General features: G+C 46.1%; 1 protein-coding gene across 3 annotated transcripts; it reads left to right on the top strand.

The window, feature by feature from the left end:
* The first annotated feature begins 6,569 nt into the window (after positions 1 to 6,569).
* Positions 6,570 to 14,834, top strand: LOC100275862 (uncharacterized). 3 transcript variants are annotated; one of them, XM_035964677.1, is made up of 3 exons: positions 6,570 to 6,863; positions 14,231 to 14,327; positions 14,425 to 14,834. In XM_035964677.1, the coding sequence occupies exons 2-3, from the start codon at positions 14,245 to 14,247 to the stop codon at positions 14,552 to 14,554; spliced, it is 213 nt and encodes a 70-aa protein (XP_035820570.1). In that variant the 5' UTR covers positions 6,570 to 6,863; positions 14,231 to 14,244; the 3' UTR covers positions 14,555 to 14,834. The 3 variants fall into 3 exon arrangements, with proteins under 3 accessions (XP_035820570.1, XP_035820571.1, NP_001354758.1); XM_035964678.1 differs by having other exon boundaries at positions 6,578 to 6,834; NM_001367829.1 differs by having other exon boundaries at positions 6,588 to 6,878; positions 14,425 to 14,710.
* Positions 14,835 to 20,134: the final 5,300 nt, after the last annotated feature.

Below are 20,134 nucleotides of genomic sequence, written 5' to 3'. Positions count from 1 at the left end.
GCGTGGTTAATTGAGTATGGTAAATCTAGAGCACGAAATGACTTGGATAAAATTTATGAGTCAACTTAATGGTCCTAATTTGACTAATTTAACTCCAATCAACGGTGAAGTGTTAGAATAATTCAAGTCTCTAGAACACAACTAATTCTTGAATTATATAGGAGCTGAAATTTATTGATTGCTGTTTTGGACTGCACGCGCTGTTTTAGTTGTGTTGTATGTTTGATGAACTAAATTGTGTTTTCTGTAGATATGTGCTATAGAAAAGTGGTAGATAACTTTATTATCTTGCTGGTGTTAAAAATTTGACAGCCATAGGTCTGACAGTTTAGGAGTTATGCTTTTTACAAATTCAGTGACTGAATCTGTCCAAATTCTGTACAGATTTCAGAAACTGCATTGTTTGCTCAATTTAATGTTGCAATCTGTTCATGGTCGTTATAAGAAAGTTGTAGATGCTTTTCTGATCTTGCTTGTGTTAAAATTTCATAACCATAGGCCTGATAGTTCAAGAGTTATGAATTTTACAAACTGGTTGCTGTGTTCTGTCCTCTGTCAGAACAGATTTTGAAAACTGTAATGTTTGATTTGATTAAACCTGGAATCACTCCTTGGTGATTATAAAAGTTATGTAGTGCTTTTGCCAAGCTTTCCAAAAAGTCTTGGATCACTCTTTTTGGTGGTCTGAAGCTTAAGTTATGAATATTTCAAATATGAAGACTGAATCTGTCCAGTTCTGGACAGCAAAGTCTTTTAGTGATGTTTATCCTTAGTTAAATATTGAATCACCTTGAGATGTTTATAAATAATTTGTAGAACATTTAATTACCTTTCCAGAAAGTCTAGGATCACCTTGTTTGGATGTCTGAATCTTCAGTTATGAATTTTTAAAGTCACAAGTCGGAATCTGTCCAAATCTGGACAGATCTGTTGTGTTAGCACTTTTAACCTTGCTAAGTGTTAAATCTTGTTTAGATGAAAATACCAAAATTGTAGAGCACTTTCTAAACTTTTCAGAAAGTCATAGTTTACTATTTTTGCATTAATATTTGAAAGGTTATGATTAAAACAAGTAACGACTGTATTGCTGTCCAAAAATCTGCAAGTGAGCAAATGAATGTTTAGTTCACCCTTTTGGCTAAAAATGGTTGGTTAGCACTAAATTAATATAGACTTGCCATGACTAGGCTTAATGATGCACGTGTGTCATGTTTTGTATGTTGCTTGCTGTAGTTGATTGTGATAGAGGAGTCCATCGACATTGATACATCGGTCCTCTATTAAACTTGTGTTTGTGATGCTTTTGTGTGATCAATAAAAGAACTAATGAAAAGCCGTAGCAACTAAATAAATGCTTGTACATGTGATATCGTGTTGCGTTGGTTAATTGTAAGTAGTGATCGTCGTCTTTCCAGTGGTAGTGTTTACGAGTGCCCAATGACACATAAATGACTAGTGTTTGCGTATAGTTGTTGTGGTGTCTTACTAATTAATGTTTAGTTCGCCACTGTGTCTTGGTATATCTTGTACTATTTTTTGCTACTTTCATTGTATTCATACATATGCATCTTGCACCTCATTTAGGATCGAGAGATGATGATCGAGACAGTGATGTGGTGACAACCACAAGATGCAGTTGGTGGACGACCTGAAGAATGGTGGACATGACCAGTAGATGCTCGCCAAGCGAGTACCTCCCCAGCAAAACACTATCTAAGTGTTAAAATAAAGGCAAGCCCCGGTTTTATGCATAACCGTTTATATATGCTATTTTACTACACTTAATGTTTGTAGGCTTGTACTGTGCACTTAAGTGTAGGAGTTGACTGGAACCTTAGTTGCATGAACTCAGGATTCCTTTGAGATGGATACTAGTATGCTAGGTCGAGTAGCTGCTTTACTAATTAGGGATCTCGGTAGAAGTCGAGTGATTTTTCTAGCACTCGCGCGAGGTCAGGAATTGGTTGTATCCATTTTTATATCATAATGATGTTGACCTGTGGACAACAATCCATGGGGATTGGTTGTCTACGAGGTGGAAATTGGAATAAGGATTAAGGTGTGGTACCGTGAGTCAAGCGTTTGAACGTACTAAACACATACCGAGAAATATGGTAAATCGGTAAGCCTAGTACCTGAGTGAACCTGCCCGCAGACTTTACCCCTCACGCGACCTGAGACGAGGTCTCCCATTCCGGTTATGGTGGGTACAAGTGCGGCCACTGCACGACGGCCAGTCGGGGTCAGTGGGGCATTGTTCGCCAAGGCGGTGAGCCCTGATCTGTTGCCAGGGGATCAATGGGGACGGTTGATGTGTGTGGGGACGGAGTGCCCCTACATGTCGTGTGTTTAGGTTTACCTTGCAAGGATAAAAACTCGATTCGAATCGTCTGCTTCTCGCAGCTAATGAGACTGCTTGATCCATGATGCTACAATGAGTAATAAGTTGGAATAATTCGGGCGGTTCCGCCACAGGCTCTCCACCATATGAGGATACTGCCCAGATATACATCGCCAGTGCAACCATATCATTCGGCGTCAATTATTGAATTTGAACTTCAAACTTCTGCAAAACTTCAACTACAAAGCGATGCACCGGCAAACGAAGGCCAGCAGCAAAGAACGCCTCGAACACAACCAACTCCCCTTCTAGCTTAGGGACATTTTCAGCCCCTGGAGCCCGCCCGACTCCGTTTCCAAAATAGCCTAGACGCTGCATCTCCAGCACGCGGCCCAAGTAAATCCTCGAGGTACCAAATTCGACCGTATGCCCGTGCTGTAGTTCCACCACCGCCGCCGGATCACTAATGGTCTTCTCCGATGACGGCATGGTCAAGGACACGGTCGCAGCAGACGATGATGAGGAAGAAGACGGCATGATCACATATTGTCGGTGGCGGCGAGCAGTTTGCTTGACGCGGGCCAGATCTCCAGCAGAGCGAGAGCAAAAGAGGGCAAGCAAGCAGAAAAGAAAGCTAGGTTTTTTTTCAACATGCGTGCAGACGGGTAAAACATTACAGACCACGCACAACCTTTTATAGGCTAGGGGCAGCGCCTCGGGAACCCAACAGTCCCACAGTCAAACGTCTCGTCAAAGGTCACATTTCAAAACCCCCCGCGAAACCACTTCGAGCGAGGACAGCGTTTCAGCCATCTCTCGATGGACTTCGGTACCAGCTAACTTAGTCGAACTAGTCCCTCGAAGGGCTAATGTTGGGGCGAAAGCGCAACGCCCCCTCGCTCGATCGAATACATGGCAAAAAGTGGAGCATGTTGGAAGGGATTCAAGCGAAGGCTAAAGAACGCGAAGACTGAAGAGTGAGCTCCACTACGGAGGGAGCACACAGAGCGGGCGAAGGCTTGGGTGCTCCCTCCGTGCCGATGGGTCAGAACGAAGACCACCGAGAAGTCCAAAGGCTGAGCATGTGGAACGCGAAGACCATGTGTTGTTACCCGCTTGTTGTTGTAATAAGGAGCCCACATATAAACGACCCATGTTACAACGTCCCACTTGTACGCCGCTAAGAGGGCGGAGCTGTTAGTGTGTCTGTCTGTGCTTGTAATTAATTGTGCTGTAATGACCTACAATAACCCCCAAAAGGGGAATATTCCAGGGATAACGTAGGTAACCGAGGGCACAATCGTCTTTGATAGGGTAGAGCTGTCCCTCGGTTACCTATAAATACCCCGTACAACACCATTGCGGGGAAGGAAAAAACATTGTTGTCCTAATACTCTGTGTTAAACGGCATCAAACTGTTTCCTATTCTGTTTGATCTTGGCTGACCACGAGTTAGCGAGTTCCAACAGTTTATATAAATTAAAATCAACTGAGAAATATAATTTTACGCGTCTAATCTCATAAATCTTTGAAAGTTATATCTTTTCAACTGTAGCTCTGTTTTTCATGCTTCTTTCTCTCGTGTGACCATAGCGTCGAACCCTATTCTTTGGCGTGCGTTTTTATTATCTTTTCCTTTGGTTGGTGTAATGTTCTTATGCATGTATGTTTGTTTGCTTGTGCCTATTCATGTTAGACGTGTATTGCAAATAGAACGTGATCTGTTCTCGAGCCTCGAGGAATTGATGATGAAGTTTTGATGACCAAGAGATCACGATCTTCAAGATATACAAAATTGAAGAACCTGAGCATTGTGTTTTGAAAACAAGGTAAGAGTCCTCTAACCTACTTATGTCATATTCACATGAGAAATTACATTCCCGCACAACATGGTTCAACCTAAGGACTGACTAGCTTTGTATTCACCCTGTCCTTGTTTACCTTTTGGGTTGGGCTGTTGTTGAGTTTGGAGCGCAGGTACCTAAGGTGGGGGATGAGGGCAACGACTCGGACGAGGTCGCCCAAATTAGGCACTTTAACTCCCAAGCCACAACTATACTCCTTGCCTCCTTGTGTCGAGAGGAGTATAATAAGGTGCAAGTAGATCTGGGCATAAAACCCGAGCCCAAAGCTTGTTATCCGAAATACCCAAACCCGTACCCGTTTAGCCCGAAGCCCATTACCCGAACAGATCCAGCGGGTAACGAAATTAAATACCCGAATTGAGTTTGGGCCTAATCGGGTATTAACCCGTGGTACCCGAAGTACCCAATCTACCCGAATTACCCATAGAACCGTCCAGGCAAGGCAAGTAGGCAACCAGCCAACCAGGCAGCAAGCACATCGTGGAAGGTAGTTTATTTGTAGAACATCACGCAAGCACATCACGCAAGCACATCACTGTGCTCGTCTCAAGACACAAGAGCTACATCTGTTGACAGGCCTGACTACGCTGGTGTCGCTGAACGTGTCCAACTCCTGGGTCTCCGACTCTGTTATGTGTTATGTGATTGTGTGAGAGCAAATATTGTTTCACTGTTGAATACTAAATATTGTTTCACTATTTCACTGTTGAATATTAAATCTTGCTCTCTTGAATATTAAATATTCTACTCTACTACTGCTGAATATTGTTTCACTGTTTCGGGTAGTTTGATACTACCTGAACCCGTACCCGAAATTATGGGTACCCGGAATTATGGGTACCCGAAATTATGGGTACGGGTTGGGGTATAGATGTTAGATACCCGAAATATAAAACCCCCAAAAGCCCGACCCGAAATAACGGGTAAACCCGAACGCCCAGCTCTAGGCGCAAGGGTTAAAGAGTGCCAAAGAAATTTGGAACGTCCTCAAGACGGTGCACGAAGGGGACGAGGTGACCAAGATCACCAAGCACGAGACGATCGAGGGAGAACTCGATCGATTCGTCCTCACCTCTGACTCTGCGGCTCTAACTCTACGCACACTGTTGTTCACAGCGGCTTTTGCAGTTGACCGTTGGAGTGAGTAGCTGATGCTCTGCTTGCACACCGGACAGTCCGGTGGCACACTGGACAATCCGGTGAATTATAGCGGAGCGTGGCTCAGTTTTCCTAAGAGTGGCTGGTTCATCTTCGTACGGACATGGTGCACCGGACACTGTCCGGTGGCACACCGGACAGTCCGGTGCGCCAGACCACAGCACACTCAAGTCTTTGCTCCGGTTCATTTTAGTCCCTAACTTGAATCTTTTATTAGTTTATGTTGAACCTTATGCACCTGTAATACATGAGTTCTTAGAGCGAACTAGTTAGTCCATATATTTGTGTTGGACATTCAACCACCAAAATTAATCGTAGGGAAAAGTTAACCCTATTTCCCTTTCAATAAGGAAGCGGTGTTTACAAGTTTGCAGGTTGAAGACGAGGTATGAAATGTGATTTATTTTTGCTAATCTTGGTCACAGTTGTGAAGCTTCTTAGGGAGGAAAATGAAAACTTGAATCTAGTTAGTTGAATGCACAAATGGGGGGGGGGGTGATTTGCTCCATGCTCAGTGTGAACAAAAGTACGATCAAAGCCGATAGTTTGGCTACCTTTCTGGAGGAATAATCTTTAATCACTGGCCCATGGCCCTGTAACAGTATTTCTCTAACCTTTTAAAATCAACATGGCAACATAGACTCTCCCCTACTAACCAAATTACAGATTTTGTATTGGCAATGCCATTTGGATGTGAAAAGGAACCTTCTTGGGTTTTGTATAAATGTCTATAATAATGGCAAAGCTACAAATGAATATGATTCTCCTTCACAAGAATCCATGAAATATAGCTTGTCATTATAATATTTGTCCTCTTGGAACATATTGTATAATTATGTGTATATGTGCATTGGTTGATCAGGAACCTTATGTTCTCCATGAATGTAGAATAGGAAATTGAAGATAACCTAGAAGGGTACAACTTTTTTTTCATTAGGTGATTAAGATTATGAAAATTCAAGCCGTGCCCTATGTCTATAACTCTATCGTTTTGATTAAAATTATTGCATTTTGGATTTATGGTTCCGTTAGTATGGGCACCTTACTAATACTAATGTAGAATAGTAGACGATTTGAATGAAATTCTCGTTGCGTTATTGGCCCGGCTATGCAACTGGGCTCAATGCAAAATTAAACGTGGGCTCTGAAGGAGAAAAGTAGCCCACCTAACTATTCCGGACCATCCCTACCCAATAGGCCACCATCATCACCGCTGCGGCCGTGCGTGGAGGCGTGAGGCCGATCAAATCGGCGGCGAATCCCCAACCCTAGCAGCAGTGGGCGGCCGGACCGGGACGGGCGGTAGACGGCTCCAGCACGCAACGCTGACAGGTTTGGCCGTGCGAGGCGCGAGGGCTAGACAGGTGTCGCGGCGCCAGGCATCCAGTTCCAGGGCTGCGTGGGCTCGACCAGAGCGAGTCTGCAATCCGCCCGTCCTTGTCCCCGTCGGCGGCCGTTCACCAGTGTCAGGTGCGGAGGTGACAACATTTCTGAAAGAAGTAAGCAAGCACTAGGTATAAAACTTCAGCGTCCTGTTAACTCTTGTTTTGGTATCGTTTTAGATTTACATTTTGGTATGAACAATTTGCTCCCAATTTCAAAGATTGCCACTTCCAAATATACCAATTATTGTTCAAACACATGGGGCTAACAGATGACTTGAGATTTTAATCACAACATAAGCCTATTTGTCTAGTGCAACTGCAGCAGGGCACATAGTTTTTACAGGATTGATGCAGCTTTCGTAGAATGTTTGTAGTTGAGCTGCACCTGTCACCTGCACTATTCATGGTAGCTGTTTTGACAATGAGTTGGAACTCGCTAACTCGCGGTTAGCCAACCTCAAACAGTGGGAGAATAGGAAACAGTTTGATGTCGCTTAAGACAGAGTATTAGGGCAACAATGTTTTTCTGTCCCCCGCAATGGTACTATATGGGAGTATTTATAGGTAACCGAGGGTTGGCCCTGCCTCGTCAAAGACGATTGTACCCTCGGTTACCTAAGTTATCTCCGGAATATTCTCCCTTGGGGGTTACAGCGGGTCATTACAGCGTAATTAATTACAAGCATGGGCTGATCCACTAACAGCCCTACCCGCGTGACGGTCTGCAGGCTAGATCTCACAGTGTGGGCCAACTATACATGGGCCCCCCCTATTACAATTGGCGGTAGATCGCAGCACATGGTCTTCGCAGTCTAGATTCTTTGCCAATGGAATTATTGATGGTCTTCGCTCTTGCCCGTTCTGGCGAAAGTAGCGCCCGAGTCTTCGCCCGGACTCTTCATGCTCTTCGAAGCGCGGTCGCTCTTCAGGCCTTTGCGCCCTCCAGTCCTTAACCCGTTCGACATTGTGATCTTTCGAGCGAGGGGGCGTTGAGCCTTCGCTCCAACATTTGTCCTCCGAGGGACCAGTTCGACTAAATCAGCTGGTGCCGAAGTCTGTCGTAAGATGGCGAAAATGTTGCCCTCGCTCGAAGTGGTTGCGCGGGATTTTTTGAAATGTGACCGTTGATGAGACGTTTTACTGTAGGACTGTTGAGTTCCTGAGGCACTGTCCCTGGCCTATAAAAGCTGGGCGCGGGCTGGAACTTTTCACCCGTTTGAGCGTGTGCTGAAGAAACCCTAGCACTTTCCTCCGCTTGCTTGCCCTCTTCTGCTCTCGCTCTGCCGGAGATCTAGCCCGTGTTAAGCAGACTGCCCGCCGCCGCCGATGGTACGTCACCATGCCGTCTTCTTCCTCGTCGTCGTCTGCCGCGACCGCATCCTTGACCGCGTCGTCGTCTGAGAAGACGATTAGCGACCCGGCGGCAGTTGTGGACCTGCAGCCCGGGCATACGGTTGAGTTCGGGACCTCGAGGATTTACTCGGGCCGCGTGCTAGAGATGCAGCAGCTGGGTTATTTTGGAAACAGAGTTGGGCGGGCTCTAGGGGCTGAAGATGTCCCTGAGCCAGAAGGGGAGTTGGTTGTTTTTGAGGCTTTTTTGCCGCTAGACTTCGTTTGCCGGCACATTGGTTTGTAGTCGAGGTTTTGCGGAGGTTTGGGGTGCAAATCCATCAACTGATACCGAACGCAATGGCTGCACTGGCGAAGTATGTGTGGGCTGTGTTCTCATACGGTGGAGAGCCGCCTGTTGAGGTCTTCACAAAAAAATATTGTCTGCACTGGCAGAAGAGTAAGATAGGTGGCTTGATTGCTCAGTTGGGTTCTTGCACCTTCACGCCGAGGACCGGGAAGACTTCGGCTGAAGTGGTTGAGATTGTACCATGTGCGAAGAATAAGTGGGGTAACTGGTGGTATCTCTGGTTTTATGTGGCGCCTGGCGACGTCGAAGGGTTACCTAGTTTGCCCCCTGCTATTTTGTGCTCCCATTGTTATGACGTGTTTCCACAGTTCAAGGTGGCGAAATGGGATCAGGACGAGCAGGCCTTTCGCTACGCGGCCTGTATTAGCAGTGGTCGTGATCTGGTGGAAGAATTCGTTGCTTGCGGAGTGTGGCCTTTGGCGCACGGGTGGGCTTTGGGCGAAATTGTACCTCGCCGGATGCCATCCCTAGGGAATAAACTGGTGCGAAGCCCAGCCTTCGCTGTATACTTGCGTGGCCGGGATGCTGCCGCTTTCGTGCGAGAAGTTGAGTCGGAGGCTATTAAAATTGTCGGAAATTATGCACCGAAGGCTGAAATGTTGAGAAGCTGGGATATCCGCGTGAGGTTTAACCGTGTTTTTGAATTGAATAGTTTGCCGTATGGTCCTTACCTGGAGGGGGACTCCGCAGACGTCGGTGACGATCGAGGCAAGCAAGTGAAGCCTCGGGTTGACGAAGGCACCTCAAAGGGGAAGGCTCCGGTCGTGGCCACCTAGAAGAGGAAATTAGGTATGGGGGGACGACGCGACTGGGCCGAGGCCCTTCGGGATTTTTGTTGATGAGTTAATGCAGACGTGCGCGGTTCCCGAGGAAGTGATGTCTCCGCCTGACCTCCGGGAAACTTCTTCGCGCATGCTGAAGGTTACTGGGGGTCGCTCCCGTCTATCGTGACGGGTCTCATGTCATATGCGTCTCTCGTCACTTGCGAAGGGGCCGCGAATGGTTTGTCTAGAGAGGGGTGCAGGGATTTTGAGGTCTTCGATCGAGTGAACGAGGACTTCGATCGTGGCGTGTTCCAGATTGAGGATGACGTCCTGAAGCGCTCTGTTGGGCGCTTTATGATAGGATGTGGGGCCCTCACGGCCGCGGCATCGTCTGGGAGAGGGCAGACCGAGCGCTGGCGCAGGTATGTTATGGGTTTGGCGGGTGGTGTTGTGTGTGTTCACTGTTTTGAAATGTTGTTGTGCTGTCTTCGTAGGCGATGAACAAAGAAGATGTGGAGGATCTCGCCGGCCTGGATAGCTCGGAGACCCAGAGGGATGCTTCGGCGGAGGCGGGAGCCGAAGAGCAAACCATGCTCCAAGGAGGTATCACTGAGGGTCCTGCGACGGCCGACGCATCGGCGCAGATTGAAAGGGTGTAATAGGGAATAGACTGACGATGTTCGTTTTGTATGATACTGAAGATCGGTTGTTGCGCAGGTTCCGGCGTCCGGGCCTGCACAAGCAAACCCTGATGATGACATGAATGATGATATTTTGATGGATGGAAATGCGGTGTCTCTTAGTATTAACACATCTGGGGAATCTGATGCTGGGTTGTGGTCTTCGGAGGGTGGGGAATTGGGGAGTCCTTTTTCTTGGATAGATGATGAATCCTCGGAGGATGATTTAGATTATTTTGCGGCGTTGGATTTGGCTGCAGCGGAGTCTCCATTGAGGGTCACCCCCGCGACGCGCCGGTGACTTTGGATGATGTACTCCCCGATGACCTGCGGGGGCGAAAAAAGATGGGGGTGCCGAAGAAAAACGTCGGTGAGCCTTCGCAAGGTGCTCGAAGGCATCGTCTAATGGACATGGAGAGGTCGCGTCTTCGGAGCGGGCCACAGTTGACTTGCTGGCGTCGATGTCTGGGTCGTGTATTGGGGAAGGGGATCTGCGGAATCTTTTTGATGTGGAAGAGTTGAGGTTGATGCTTTTTAATTTCCGAGAAGCTGATCTTATTTCGAAAGAAGAACCAATGTAATGATGTGTTGCCATCGCCGTTCTTTGGCGACAATGAGCGAAAATGCTGCCCTCTCGCCCCTTCGCCGAAGGACGGCGGTGGGGACATCTACGAGGGGTGGATATCTTGTGTATGGTGTACATTGTGTAGTTGTAACAATGTGTTTCATTTTCGTTTTGCGCTGAATTGTGTCTTCGTGCGCTTTGTGTTGATCTGTTGGTAATCTTTTGTGACGACTTCGCTTGCTGCGTTTAGTGTGAATCCAGTTGCACCCTTAGGAGGCTTTTGTATGGGATGGAAGTATACGTGTTGTAGACGACTTCGCACCCTTGTGTTTTTGTTGCGCACTTGTTGTGTTTATCCGGCTGCACCCTTAGGCGGCTTTTGCTCGGATAAAAATGTGTCTTATAGACGACTTTGCACTCTATGGGTGTTGTTACGCACTTGTTGTGCCTATCCCGCTGCACCCTTAGGCGACTTTTGCTCGGATAAAAATGTGCGTCTTATAGACGACTTCGCACCCTGTGGGTGGTGTTACACACTTGTTGTGCCTATCCGGCTGCACCCTTAGGCGACTTTTGCTCGGATAAAAAATGTGCGTCTTATAGACGACTTCGCACCCTGTGGGTGATGTTACGCACTTGTTGTGCCTATCCGGTTGCACCCTTAGGTGACTTTTGCTCGGATAAAAATGTGCGTCGCACCCTTAGATGACTTTTGCCTAGACTTGTCGCACGTAATGGCTACCGAGGCTTGCCGTTGCGGTGATTGTTTTGGCGTTGAATGCCGAAGACCGACTCTGCGGTCTTTTTCGACATCCGCGGTCGTGGTGCCGTTTTGATTATTTGGGGGATTTTTGCGGCAATTCATTACATGGCTCCGCCTCGTTAAAAACCGCACCCCCTGCGAGGAAAAGAGTGCGGGCCCAACTGTAATAGTGTCTGCCGCTTAACACAGATTATTAGGGCAACAATGTTTTTTCGTCCCCCGCAATGGTGCTGTACGGGGGTAGTTATAGGTAACTGAGGGTCGGCCTTGCCCCGTCAAAGATGATTGTACCCTCGGTTACCTACGTTATCCCTGGAATATTCTCCCTTGGGGGTTACAGCGGGTCATTGCATCATAATTAATTACAAGCATGGGCTGATCCACTAACAGCCCTACCCGCGTAACGGTCTGCAGGCTAGATCTCACAGTGTGGGCTGACTATATATGGGCCCCCCTATTACAATTGGCGGTAGATCGCAGCACATGGTCTTCGCAATCCAGATTCTCTGCCAATGGAATTCTCGATGGTCTTCGCTCTGGCCCATCCTGGCGAAAGGAGCGTCCGAGTCTTCACCCGGACTCTTCGTGCTCTTCGAAGCGCGGTCGCTCTTCAGGCCTTCGTGTCCTCCAGTCTTTAACCCTTCGACATTGTGATCTTTCGATCGAGGGGGCGTTGAGCCTTCGCCCCAACAATATGTATTGTCTAAGACTTGTTTAGAAATTTTTAATGCAAAGCTTATGGCAGCATAAATCAGAACTAATTCCGTACACGTTTGAAACTATCTTTACTACGACACTAATGGTGGTAAACATTCACCTCAACACAGTTCTTCTCTATCACAAGACATCCATGCTGTGTGTCAATGCACATCAGGAGGCATTCACCATTTCAGTCAAATAATACTTTTGAAAGGTTTAGGCAAACTTTTATCACAGAGTTTTTGGCTTTAAGATGGGAAGATATCAAGGCTAAGACCGTGTCCAGCAGTTCATCTATATGGTCACTCAAAACACTGTTTTGCATGGTAGACTGCACTGTTTGCAGAGTGAAGTTTGAATATGGGTATAGAGATGGGTAAGTTACTGGAAATAGCCTAATGATTCAACTACCTTGTCAACTTCCCATGTACTACCTTCATCATCCTTTTTGTAGAACTGGTTTCCTTTCTCTTGCATTTCATCATCAAATTTTTTTATCACAGTTTCCAATTTATCATCTTCTTCAAATGTGTGCTTCATTATCTCAAGAGAATCTCTGATTTCATCAGTTTTCTGTTTTTTACATGAAAGGAGCTCATAAGACAACGTTTTGAATTTTCGATAGACAAGGCTTCTCATGGCATGACTAGACATGGCGCATAAAATATCATTTTTTTATTTGGTATTTATCAGTTCCCTTTGCTTGCAAACATGGTTTTTGAGGCACTGGCGGACAAAAGGGGCTAGGCGCCAGGCCACTGATTAGTGCCTTGGATGCCTTAATGGAGAACTGGAGATTAAACACAATTAAGTGCTTGTGCTTTTTTTGACTGTGATATGTTTAATTGTATCACTGGATCACAACTTTAGCCCAATCCTTGTTACAACAAAAGGCCAGCAGTAGCTTTGGCAGGTTTGGGATTGCTGGCATCAGGTAGTCAACTCAGGTGGCATAAGCCTCTTGATAAGCATGCACCTGGGAGGCACATGTGTGGTGCAGGGGTGCAGGGCTGCGCTGCACCGTTGACGCCATGAGGAGTTAGTGCTTGAGATTATCCTTGCTGCTGACACCAACGGCAGATGTAGAGGTGGTGGTTGTGGCCACAGCACAAAATCTTGTTTCTGTGTGTGCTGCTTTCCACTGTACTCGCGCTTACTCCTGCTGCTTGCCCATGCACGAGCTAGCTTCCCTTCTTCCTGATTCCACGCTATTTACCCGTCAGCCAGCGCTGAATTGGACGCCTGTGGCCTAGGCGAGGTGCATTCCACACATAAGTGCTTAAAAGTACGTGTGTAAGCGAGCGTTTAGTTGCGCTTTTTAACACTGCTCAAACACATAACTTCTGTGCTACAACAGCAAGACTCACACCAGAACTCATGTAAACACAACTTGCATCCCTGAAAACTCGACAGACTTTATTTGTTCAAAAGGACAGCGCACCGAGAGATGGTTGATGGGCTCACCCTCCTGATTGTAGAGCATTCAAATAGCAGGGTGTGGCAGACTTCTTAAAGTCAAGCGATCCGCTGGCTGCAAGCTGTATGAAAAAGCGCCAGTGTCCAAATAGCCAGGATTCCCAGAATGTGATGAGCTATGTTCCTTTTAAACCACACCTTGTCCAATAAGATTCAGGTGTTATGATCCAAAATGCAGTGATCAATTAGTTTCTCGTATTTTTTACTAGAATTTTGTAAACATATGTGAGAACATGAATGTCTCACTGAATCTTTTAACTGGTTGGTATCTATAAACTTGATGCAGAGAAACTCAGTGGAGCGGTAAAGTGACAAACTTAGTTTAGCACACTGAATTAAATGCTAAGTATAATTTCTTCTAGATACAGATTAATGCACCTCATATGAACTTCTCCGAAACGCTTCATGAAACCTTATTTTGTTCTTAGTTGAAAAAAACTGAAACACTAGGTCTAGGTAGCACATCTTCCAGCAACTATATGTTGATTCATTGGTTCGTATATGGTATCTTGTTCAGTGGCAAAACTGTACCATCATAAATATGGTTGATTCATTTCAACAACAACAAAATCCCAAACAAGTTTACCTAGTCTAGGGTTGAACTCAACAGAAGACGCAAGTCAAGATTTAGTCACGTGGATAACTGTTTTCCATGTACTTATGTTCAAAGCCAAATCTTTGGAAATATTTCATCCTTTCGAGCCTTCTTTCACCGTATGTTTGCAGTCATCTAAGGTGCCCTTGTCCTTTTGAGTCTTATTTAATCTCGTGGTAACAAAATAGAGATTTTGGTTGTATTTTCTGATCTGGTGTATCTCTCCCTTATTTTGTACAGTTATATGGTGAGTCATGTCAAAGGCACGTAATGCTGTAGTTGCCACTGGATTGCTGCTCTTCGCTGGTGCTGGCTTATCATTTCCGTTCCTTTTCGTGTAAGGCCAACCTATGTACTGTTTTGCACCACCATGAAACTGGGATAGAGGAATTGTGCGTTTACCTTTATTTTACAATCTGCATATTTGTTTTCAGGAAATCAAAGAACAAGCCTATTATTGATTCGACAAAACCTCTGCCACCACAGGCTACTTTTCGAGGACCATACGTGAATACGGGTTCACGTGATATCGGACCTGATCCTACCAACTATCCCAAGAAGTGATTTGAATCTTCCATGACATTTCGGAGTCCCATTTCACTCGACTCCACTGCTGTGAAATTGTTCGTTTTGGGGCCATCTTACTGTGCACGTGCCTTGATATTGCAAAAAAATAAAATAAATAACAATACCTAAATAAAGGGTGGTTATTGAAGCTCCTCCATTCTCCTTGCTCCCAAACAAATTCCCCTTGCTTCCAAATAAATCCTAGTGTAAAGTTTCCCAATATTGTATGGGAATATCTATTTTTTACAGATCCATATATGATTAGTTGAATTTCATATAGGCGTATTTTGTTTTGTAGATAAGACTTTATTACAAAAAAAGAGTTTTAGGCTTGCGAAATTTGGAAGAACAGGAACGACATCATTTTTAAGTTTTAACGGCTCTATTCCAACATTCACAAAACCATGATAAAAGCCTCTAGGAGTTTGTTGCAAGGTCTCGTAGGAATTCAGACCATGCTGTGGTTGTTCTGGTCGTGACGTCGTGTTGGTTATAGTCTTTATTTTTCAGTTTTTATTCTTAGACTAGGTGAGTACCCGTACATTGCAAAGGTAACATATAATACCATAATAACTTATATACAAAATGTGTCTTATATTGTTATAAGAAAATATTTCATAATTCATTTGTGATCCTAGCCATACATCAATTTTGTTATTTTAATTTAGTTGTTTAACTACTACATTGCAACCATCAGTATCATGCAGACTTCGATATATGTCATGATTTGCATGGTCTCATCATTGGAGAGCACGTGTCACACTTGCCGGTAAAAGTTTCGTCGTACATCGTTAGTCATCAAGCAAGCACCACCATACACGCTTGCTTAAACAAAAATGCAAGTGTGTGTTTGCGAAGAGAATTAAAGGCAGGCCGACACAAAAGCCAGCCCGACGATGGCGAGTGGTCATTATTGTCGGTCCTCCTCTGCTCATCTCCAGCGCCGAGATGACGCCACAATACTTGATATAGTAGTAGTTGAACGTGCGCGACATGGTGATTATCGATGACTCTTAGCTGGGCTGCCAAATGAAGTGCACCCCGGGCTCATCAGCGAGGTAGTATACCTGGTCGTTACACCACCAGATGTGCTACTCCTCTACATACATCTTGTTCGAGGACACACACAACAACAACAATGGCCGTCATCCCAGCACACAAGAATTCATGACCGATTAGTAGCGACTTACGTGGCAGGTTGGGCTTCAGGTGGATGATGAGTTGGACGGCGTGATGGCGCTGTCGTCGGTTGCGGTGCCCAGAACAACGCGAGAGTCGTCGGCATTGGCGATGACTATGAGGTCCCCCTATTTGACAATGGATAGCGCGGTGCAGCCGCTCTGGACCACGTCCAAGCGGCTGCTGCGCCGGAGCTTGCCGTACACAGTGGCGCATGGGCCACGTAGGATTGCTTACAGAGGTCGAACTGGCAGTCGACAAGCTTCTTCTCGTCGTCGATGAGCGACGCCAACGCGAGCGCCTCGTGCTAGTGGTGTTTGTTCGGGGTTTCCAAGTAAGAAACATGGATTCATCTTTGGCATTGGTTTATGAAAATGACTTATAAGTAAGATCCATGAAAAAATATTACAGAGAATAAATGTCACACATGCAAAAAAGGAATTTAAGTTGAAAATATTATTCAAACAAAAGAAATTGCATGCAAGGTTCTTCTTTAAATAATACTCCCTCAATCCATAAATATAATTTAATAATCTCGGTGATACTTATCTACTACTACTACACATTGTGCAAGGGTAGCAGGTGGGCTTCAGGAGAGATGTAGTATATGTTTTTACTATAATAAATGTAGACATAAACACACATGTGGTATAGTGGTAGCTACGAGCACATTTGCTTGAGAGGTCGAGGTCGCGGGTTCGAATCCCCTTGGGGTCTGTTTTTTTAATTTAATGTTAGCTAGGCGTGGGATGTACGTGAGAATGAGAATGGGCTTTGTGGGGAGGGGAGAATGAGAAAGGAAAACATGACTGTGCGGGGAGGGGGGAATCGAAAAGTCAGAACAGGGAATGTTGAGAATGGACTGTGCGAGGAGGAGGGAATCGGAAAGTCAGAATAGGGAATGGGAATGGCAGAACACGGCGTGGGATGTACGTGGGAATGGGAATGGGCTTTGTGGGGAGGGGAGAATGAGAAAGGAAAACATGACTGTGCGGGGAGGGGGGAATCGAAAAGTCAGAACAGGGAATGTTGATAATGGACGAGGAGGAGGGAATCAGAAAGTCAGAATAGGGAATAAGAATGACAGAACACAGAACGACAGCCTACTCCTTACTGCCTTAATAAGTAGTAGATATTGTTGTGGGTGAAAGCCTTTTGGAACCTCTAGAACTCAGAGTTAATATTTAGCTGTCAAAATTAGCTATATAGGTTCCAGCTAATATCTTAATTAATTCTTAGCTAACTTACAACTAATAATTAATTCATTAGCTGGTTTAATCTAGCTAACGATTTGTTAGATGACTAACTATTAGAGCTAGGAGTTTCAAACAACTGCATGAGTGTCGGTAGGAAACTATTATTGTGCGATTTAGACTTTTTTTATTGAAAAAGATACGCAACTTTAATGTATGTTTGAGAAATAAAAGAGCGATGCATTAAAGAATAATCATTAGTCCACGTGGCATAATGAGTATTATGCCCTTAAAGAATAAATGAATCGATGCTCGCCTATAGTTAAGCTTTGGTATTTGATGATTATTAGGCATGGATCGATGCTCGCCTATAGTTAAGCTTTGGTATTTGATGATTATTAGGCTATCTCCATCAGCTTACCTACACCCATATTCAAACTCCACTCTGTGAACAGTGCAGTCTACAGTGTAGAACAATACTTTTAGGTAAACTTTTGGTAGACTGCTGCAGAAGGCCTTATACCTATTTGGACTATTTAATCAAAGTTTAAATAATAAAAAGTGGATTTGGACGAAGTTAGATGCCCGGATGAAGACACGAAGAAATGAAGAAAAAATAGCATGTTCAAGAGAGATAAAATATGAGATATAAGGAGAGCTATATCGAAAAGGGCTATATAGCGAACACGCAGGCGCGCATCAGACACCACACTAGATGACACTAGATACGACACTCAAAGTAGACTACAACATGTTTGGGAAGATTCATTAAGCACTGGACGTGTTCGGTGTACTACCAGATACCCTACTGGATGTGGTAATCAGAGAAGGTTGCAAAATGACCAGAAAAAGCTACGATGCATCAAACGTGTTCAATGTAACATCGATCAAAACAATAGATGCCCTTACTCAAACGGTTGACAACAACTAGTTTCAACAGCTAGCTCAAGTGGACAAGTAGGACAAGTAGCATCGGAGTGTCCGGTGAGTGTGCAGAATTCTTGTGTAGCTTCCAATGATTAGTTTTGGACTTGAGGCTATATAAACCATCCAACTAGTCATTTGAGGGTTGTGGGGGATAAAAAACATTACAAGTGAGTTGAGACTTACCCCTAGTGTATCTAGACACACAAGTGCTCAAATAATCATTCGGTGATTAGTTAGGTGCTTTTATGAAGCGCTTAAGTTAGTTAGATCACTGCATTTAACACTTGCTCTAGGTTTAGTCCTAGCATTAGAAGTGAGGTGTGTACAACTCTTATCCCTTGTTGCATGCATGCACCATTATACTGGTTGTACCAGAGGGGCTTGTAGTTCTGTTAGATCACACCAACTATGTTTGTGGTATGACCACCATTATGTAACGGAGGAAATGAGTCCCACAGTGTTTTGGTCAGAAATTCGATAACAAACATGACCGAGGATATCCACGAGAGGCCATGTTGGAGCACCACTTGCGCATAGAGACGGTCTGAAGATATCCATAGAGTTAGTTACCCGACCATGAGCTTGGCCCGTGAGTGGACATCCGTGCGAATGGCTCCGACGAGGACTAGAAAGAAACTTGCACACTTTTGATCATTGTAGGAACTTTCTCTTTGACTCATAAGAATCAGTACTTCTAAAGATGTACATGTCATCCAAAGTCGACTCTAGGAACTCGACCGTACCGTCTGTGTCTGAGACTTTTTTCTTGCTTATCACAAGCTTCTAGGACTTGGGCTTAGGAAACATGAGAACCTTCTATGTGTATCTGTCGGAGAGGAATTCTCCTGCCGGGTGGCGGAATGCACCCGCCCTAAATACTAAGATGAGGAGGGGCCTAAGCGTTTTGCCTGTTACGTGGAAACGGGAAGAACACAAGAACACCCAAGGCTTTAGAGTGGTTCAGGCCGCCAGAGCGTAATACGTTACTCCACTGTGTGATGTATTGAGCTTGAGAGCTTGTATGAACTTGTGAGTTTGAGTGAGTGTGTGAGCCTAAGTTTGGTCTGCCTTGTAACGTCGTTTGCCCTCCCTTTTATAGCTCAAGGGGAGCACGTACAAGGATACTGAGCTCCGACATGTGGGCCCAGGGGCGAAATGGAAGGAAGTAACTAAAGCCTGTAACGCCAGGGTGATCTTCGAGCGCCATAATGTCCGTAGTGCATATAGTACTGATATCCCGCGCTGCTTCCTTGGTAACGTGCGAGTGATGATGAGCATAGTGTACGCCGCAGCATGGGCGTACTGCCTGCCAACGGAATGGACAGGCACGCCGCCTGCAAGATGGCCTGGTCGCCGCCCGTCAGCGGAGTGGACAGGGCACATTAAATGCTGAGGCAGCACATCGCCTGCCAGTGGAGTGGACAGGGCTCATTAAATGCTGAGGCGGCACATCGCCTGCCAGCGGAGTGGATAGGCGGCGCGGCCTATCCGCAATAAATGCAGAGCCCGCGCGGCGCAGAGGCCTTACTTCAGGCTCCGCTCACTGGCTTACGTCACGGGCAGTGAGCCACGTGGCAGCATCGGGTCTCCGCCTGCGCGGGGGGCAGAAGCGTACACGGCATGGCCTGGACACGTGTCGGCTTTGGACCCCCGCCTGGTCTTGATTAAGGTCCGGGTACTCTTTGTCCCAGAATCCTGGGACCCCGCTGTGAGTGGTCCGGACCCGTCCCAGGGGTCCGATTTGTACCCGTGGAAGTCCTGGACCTCGTCCGGAGGTCCGGTCTGTGTATACAGGGGTCCGACATTCTCCCGTGGGGGGTCCGGACCCACTGTTGACACCTTGGAGTATATCGTCTTCTCTGGCCATGTGGCGGCCCTGGAGCCGTCCACGTGGTGGGGTTGGATGCTGTTCACCACGCGACTAGAGATAGCCGCATGGGCACCGTGTCTTCATGCTGTAGTAAGGGGTACCCCTGTTTCAGGGTACCAACAGTGGCCCCCGGGCCCACCTTAGGGGAGGATACAAGCCTGCAGGTAGGGCCAAAGCTTAGATTGGCGATTGGCGCACCGCTTCTGTGCACTTGCTGACGTAATCACTGTCAGTCCGCCTTTGGTCACGCCAATTGCCACGTCTGTCCTCGCGGCTGACTAACCCGCGGCCCCCACGCATGATGGTTTCGCTAGGCCACGCACGAGGCGCCTCGATATCGCTGCATTGGCTTGGAAAATTACCTTCTCTGTCTTTGGAGGCAGCCCCGAGGCGGCGCAGTAATGGCGC

Source organism: Zea mays, chromosome 2 (genome assembly GCF_902167145.1).
Source record: "Zea mays cultivar B73 chromosome 2, Zm-B73-REFERENCE-NAM-5.0, whole genome shotgun sequence".
In the NCBI taxonomy this organism is placed as follows: Eukaryota; Viridiplantae; Streptophyta; class Magnoliopsida; order Poales; family Poaceae; genus Zea; species Zea mays.
This window is presented reverse-complemented; position numbering and strand designations above follow the sequence as displayed.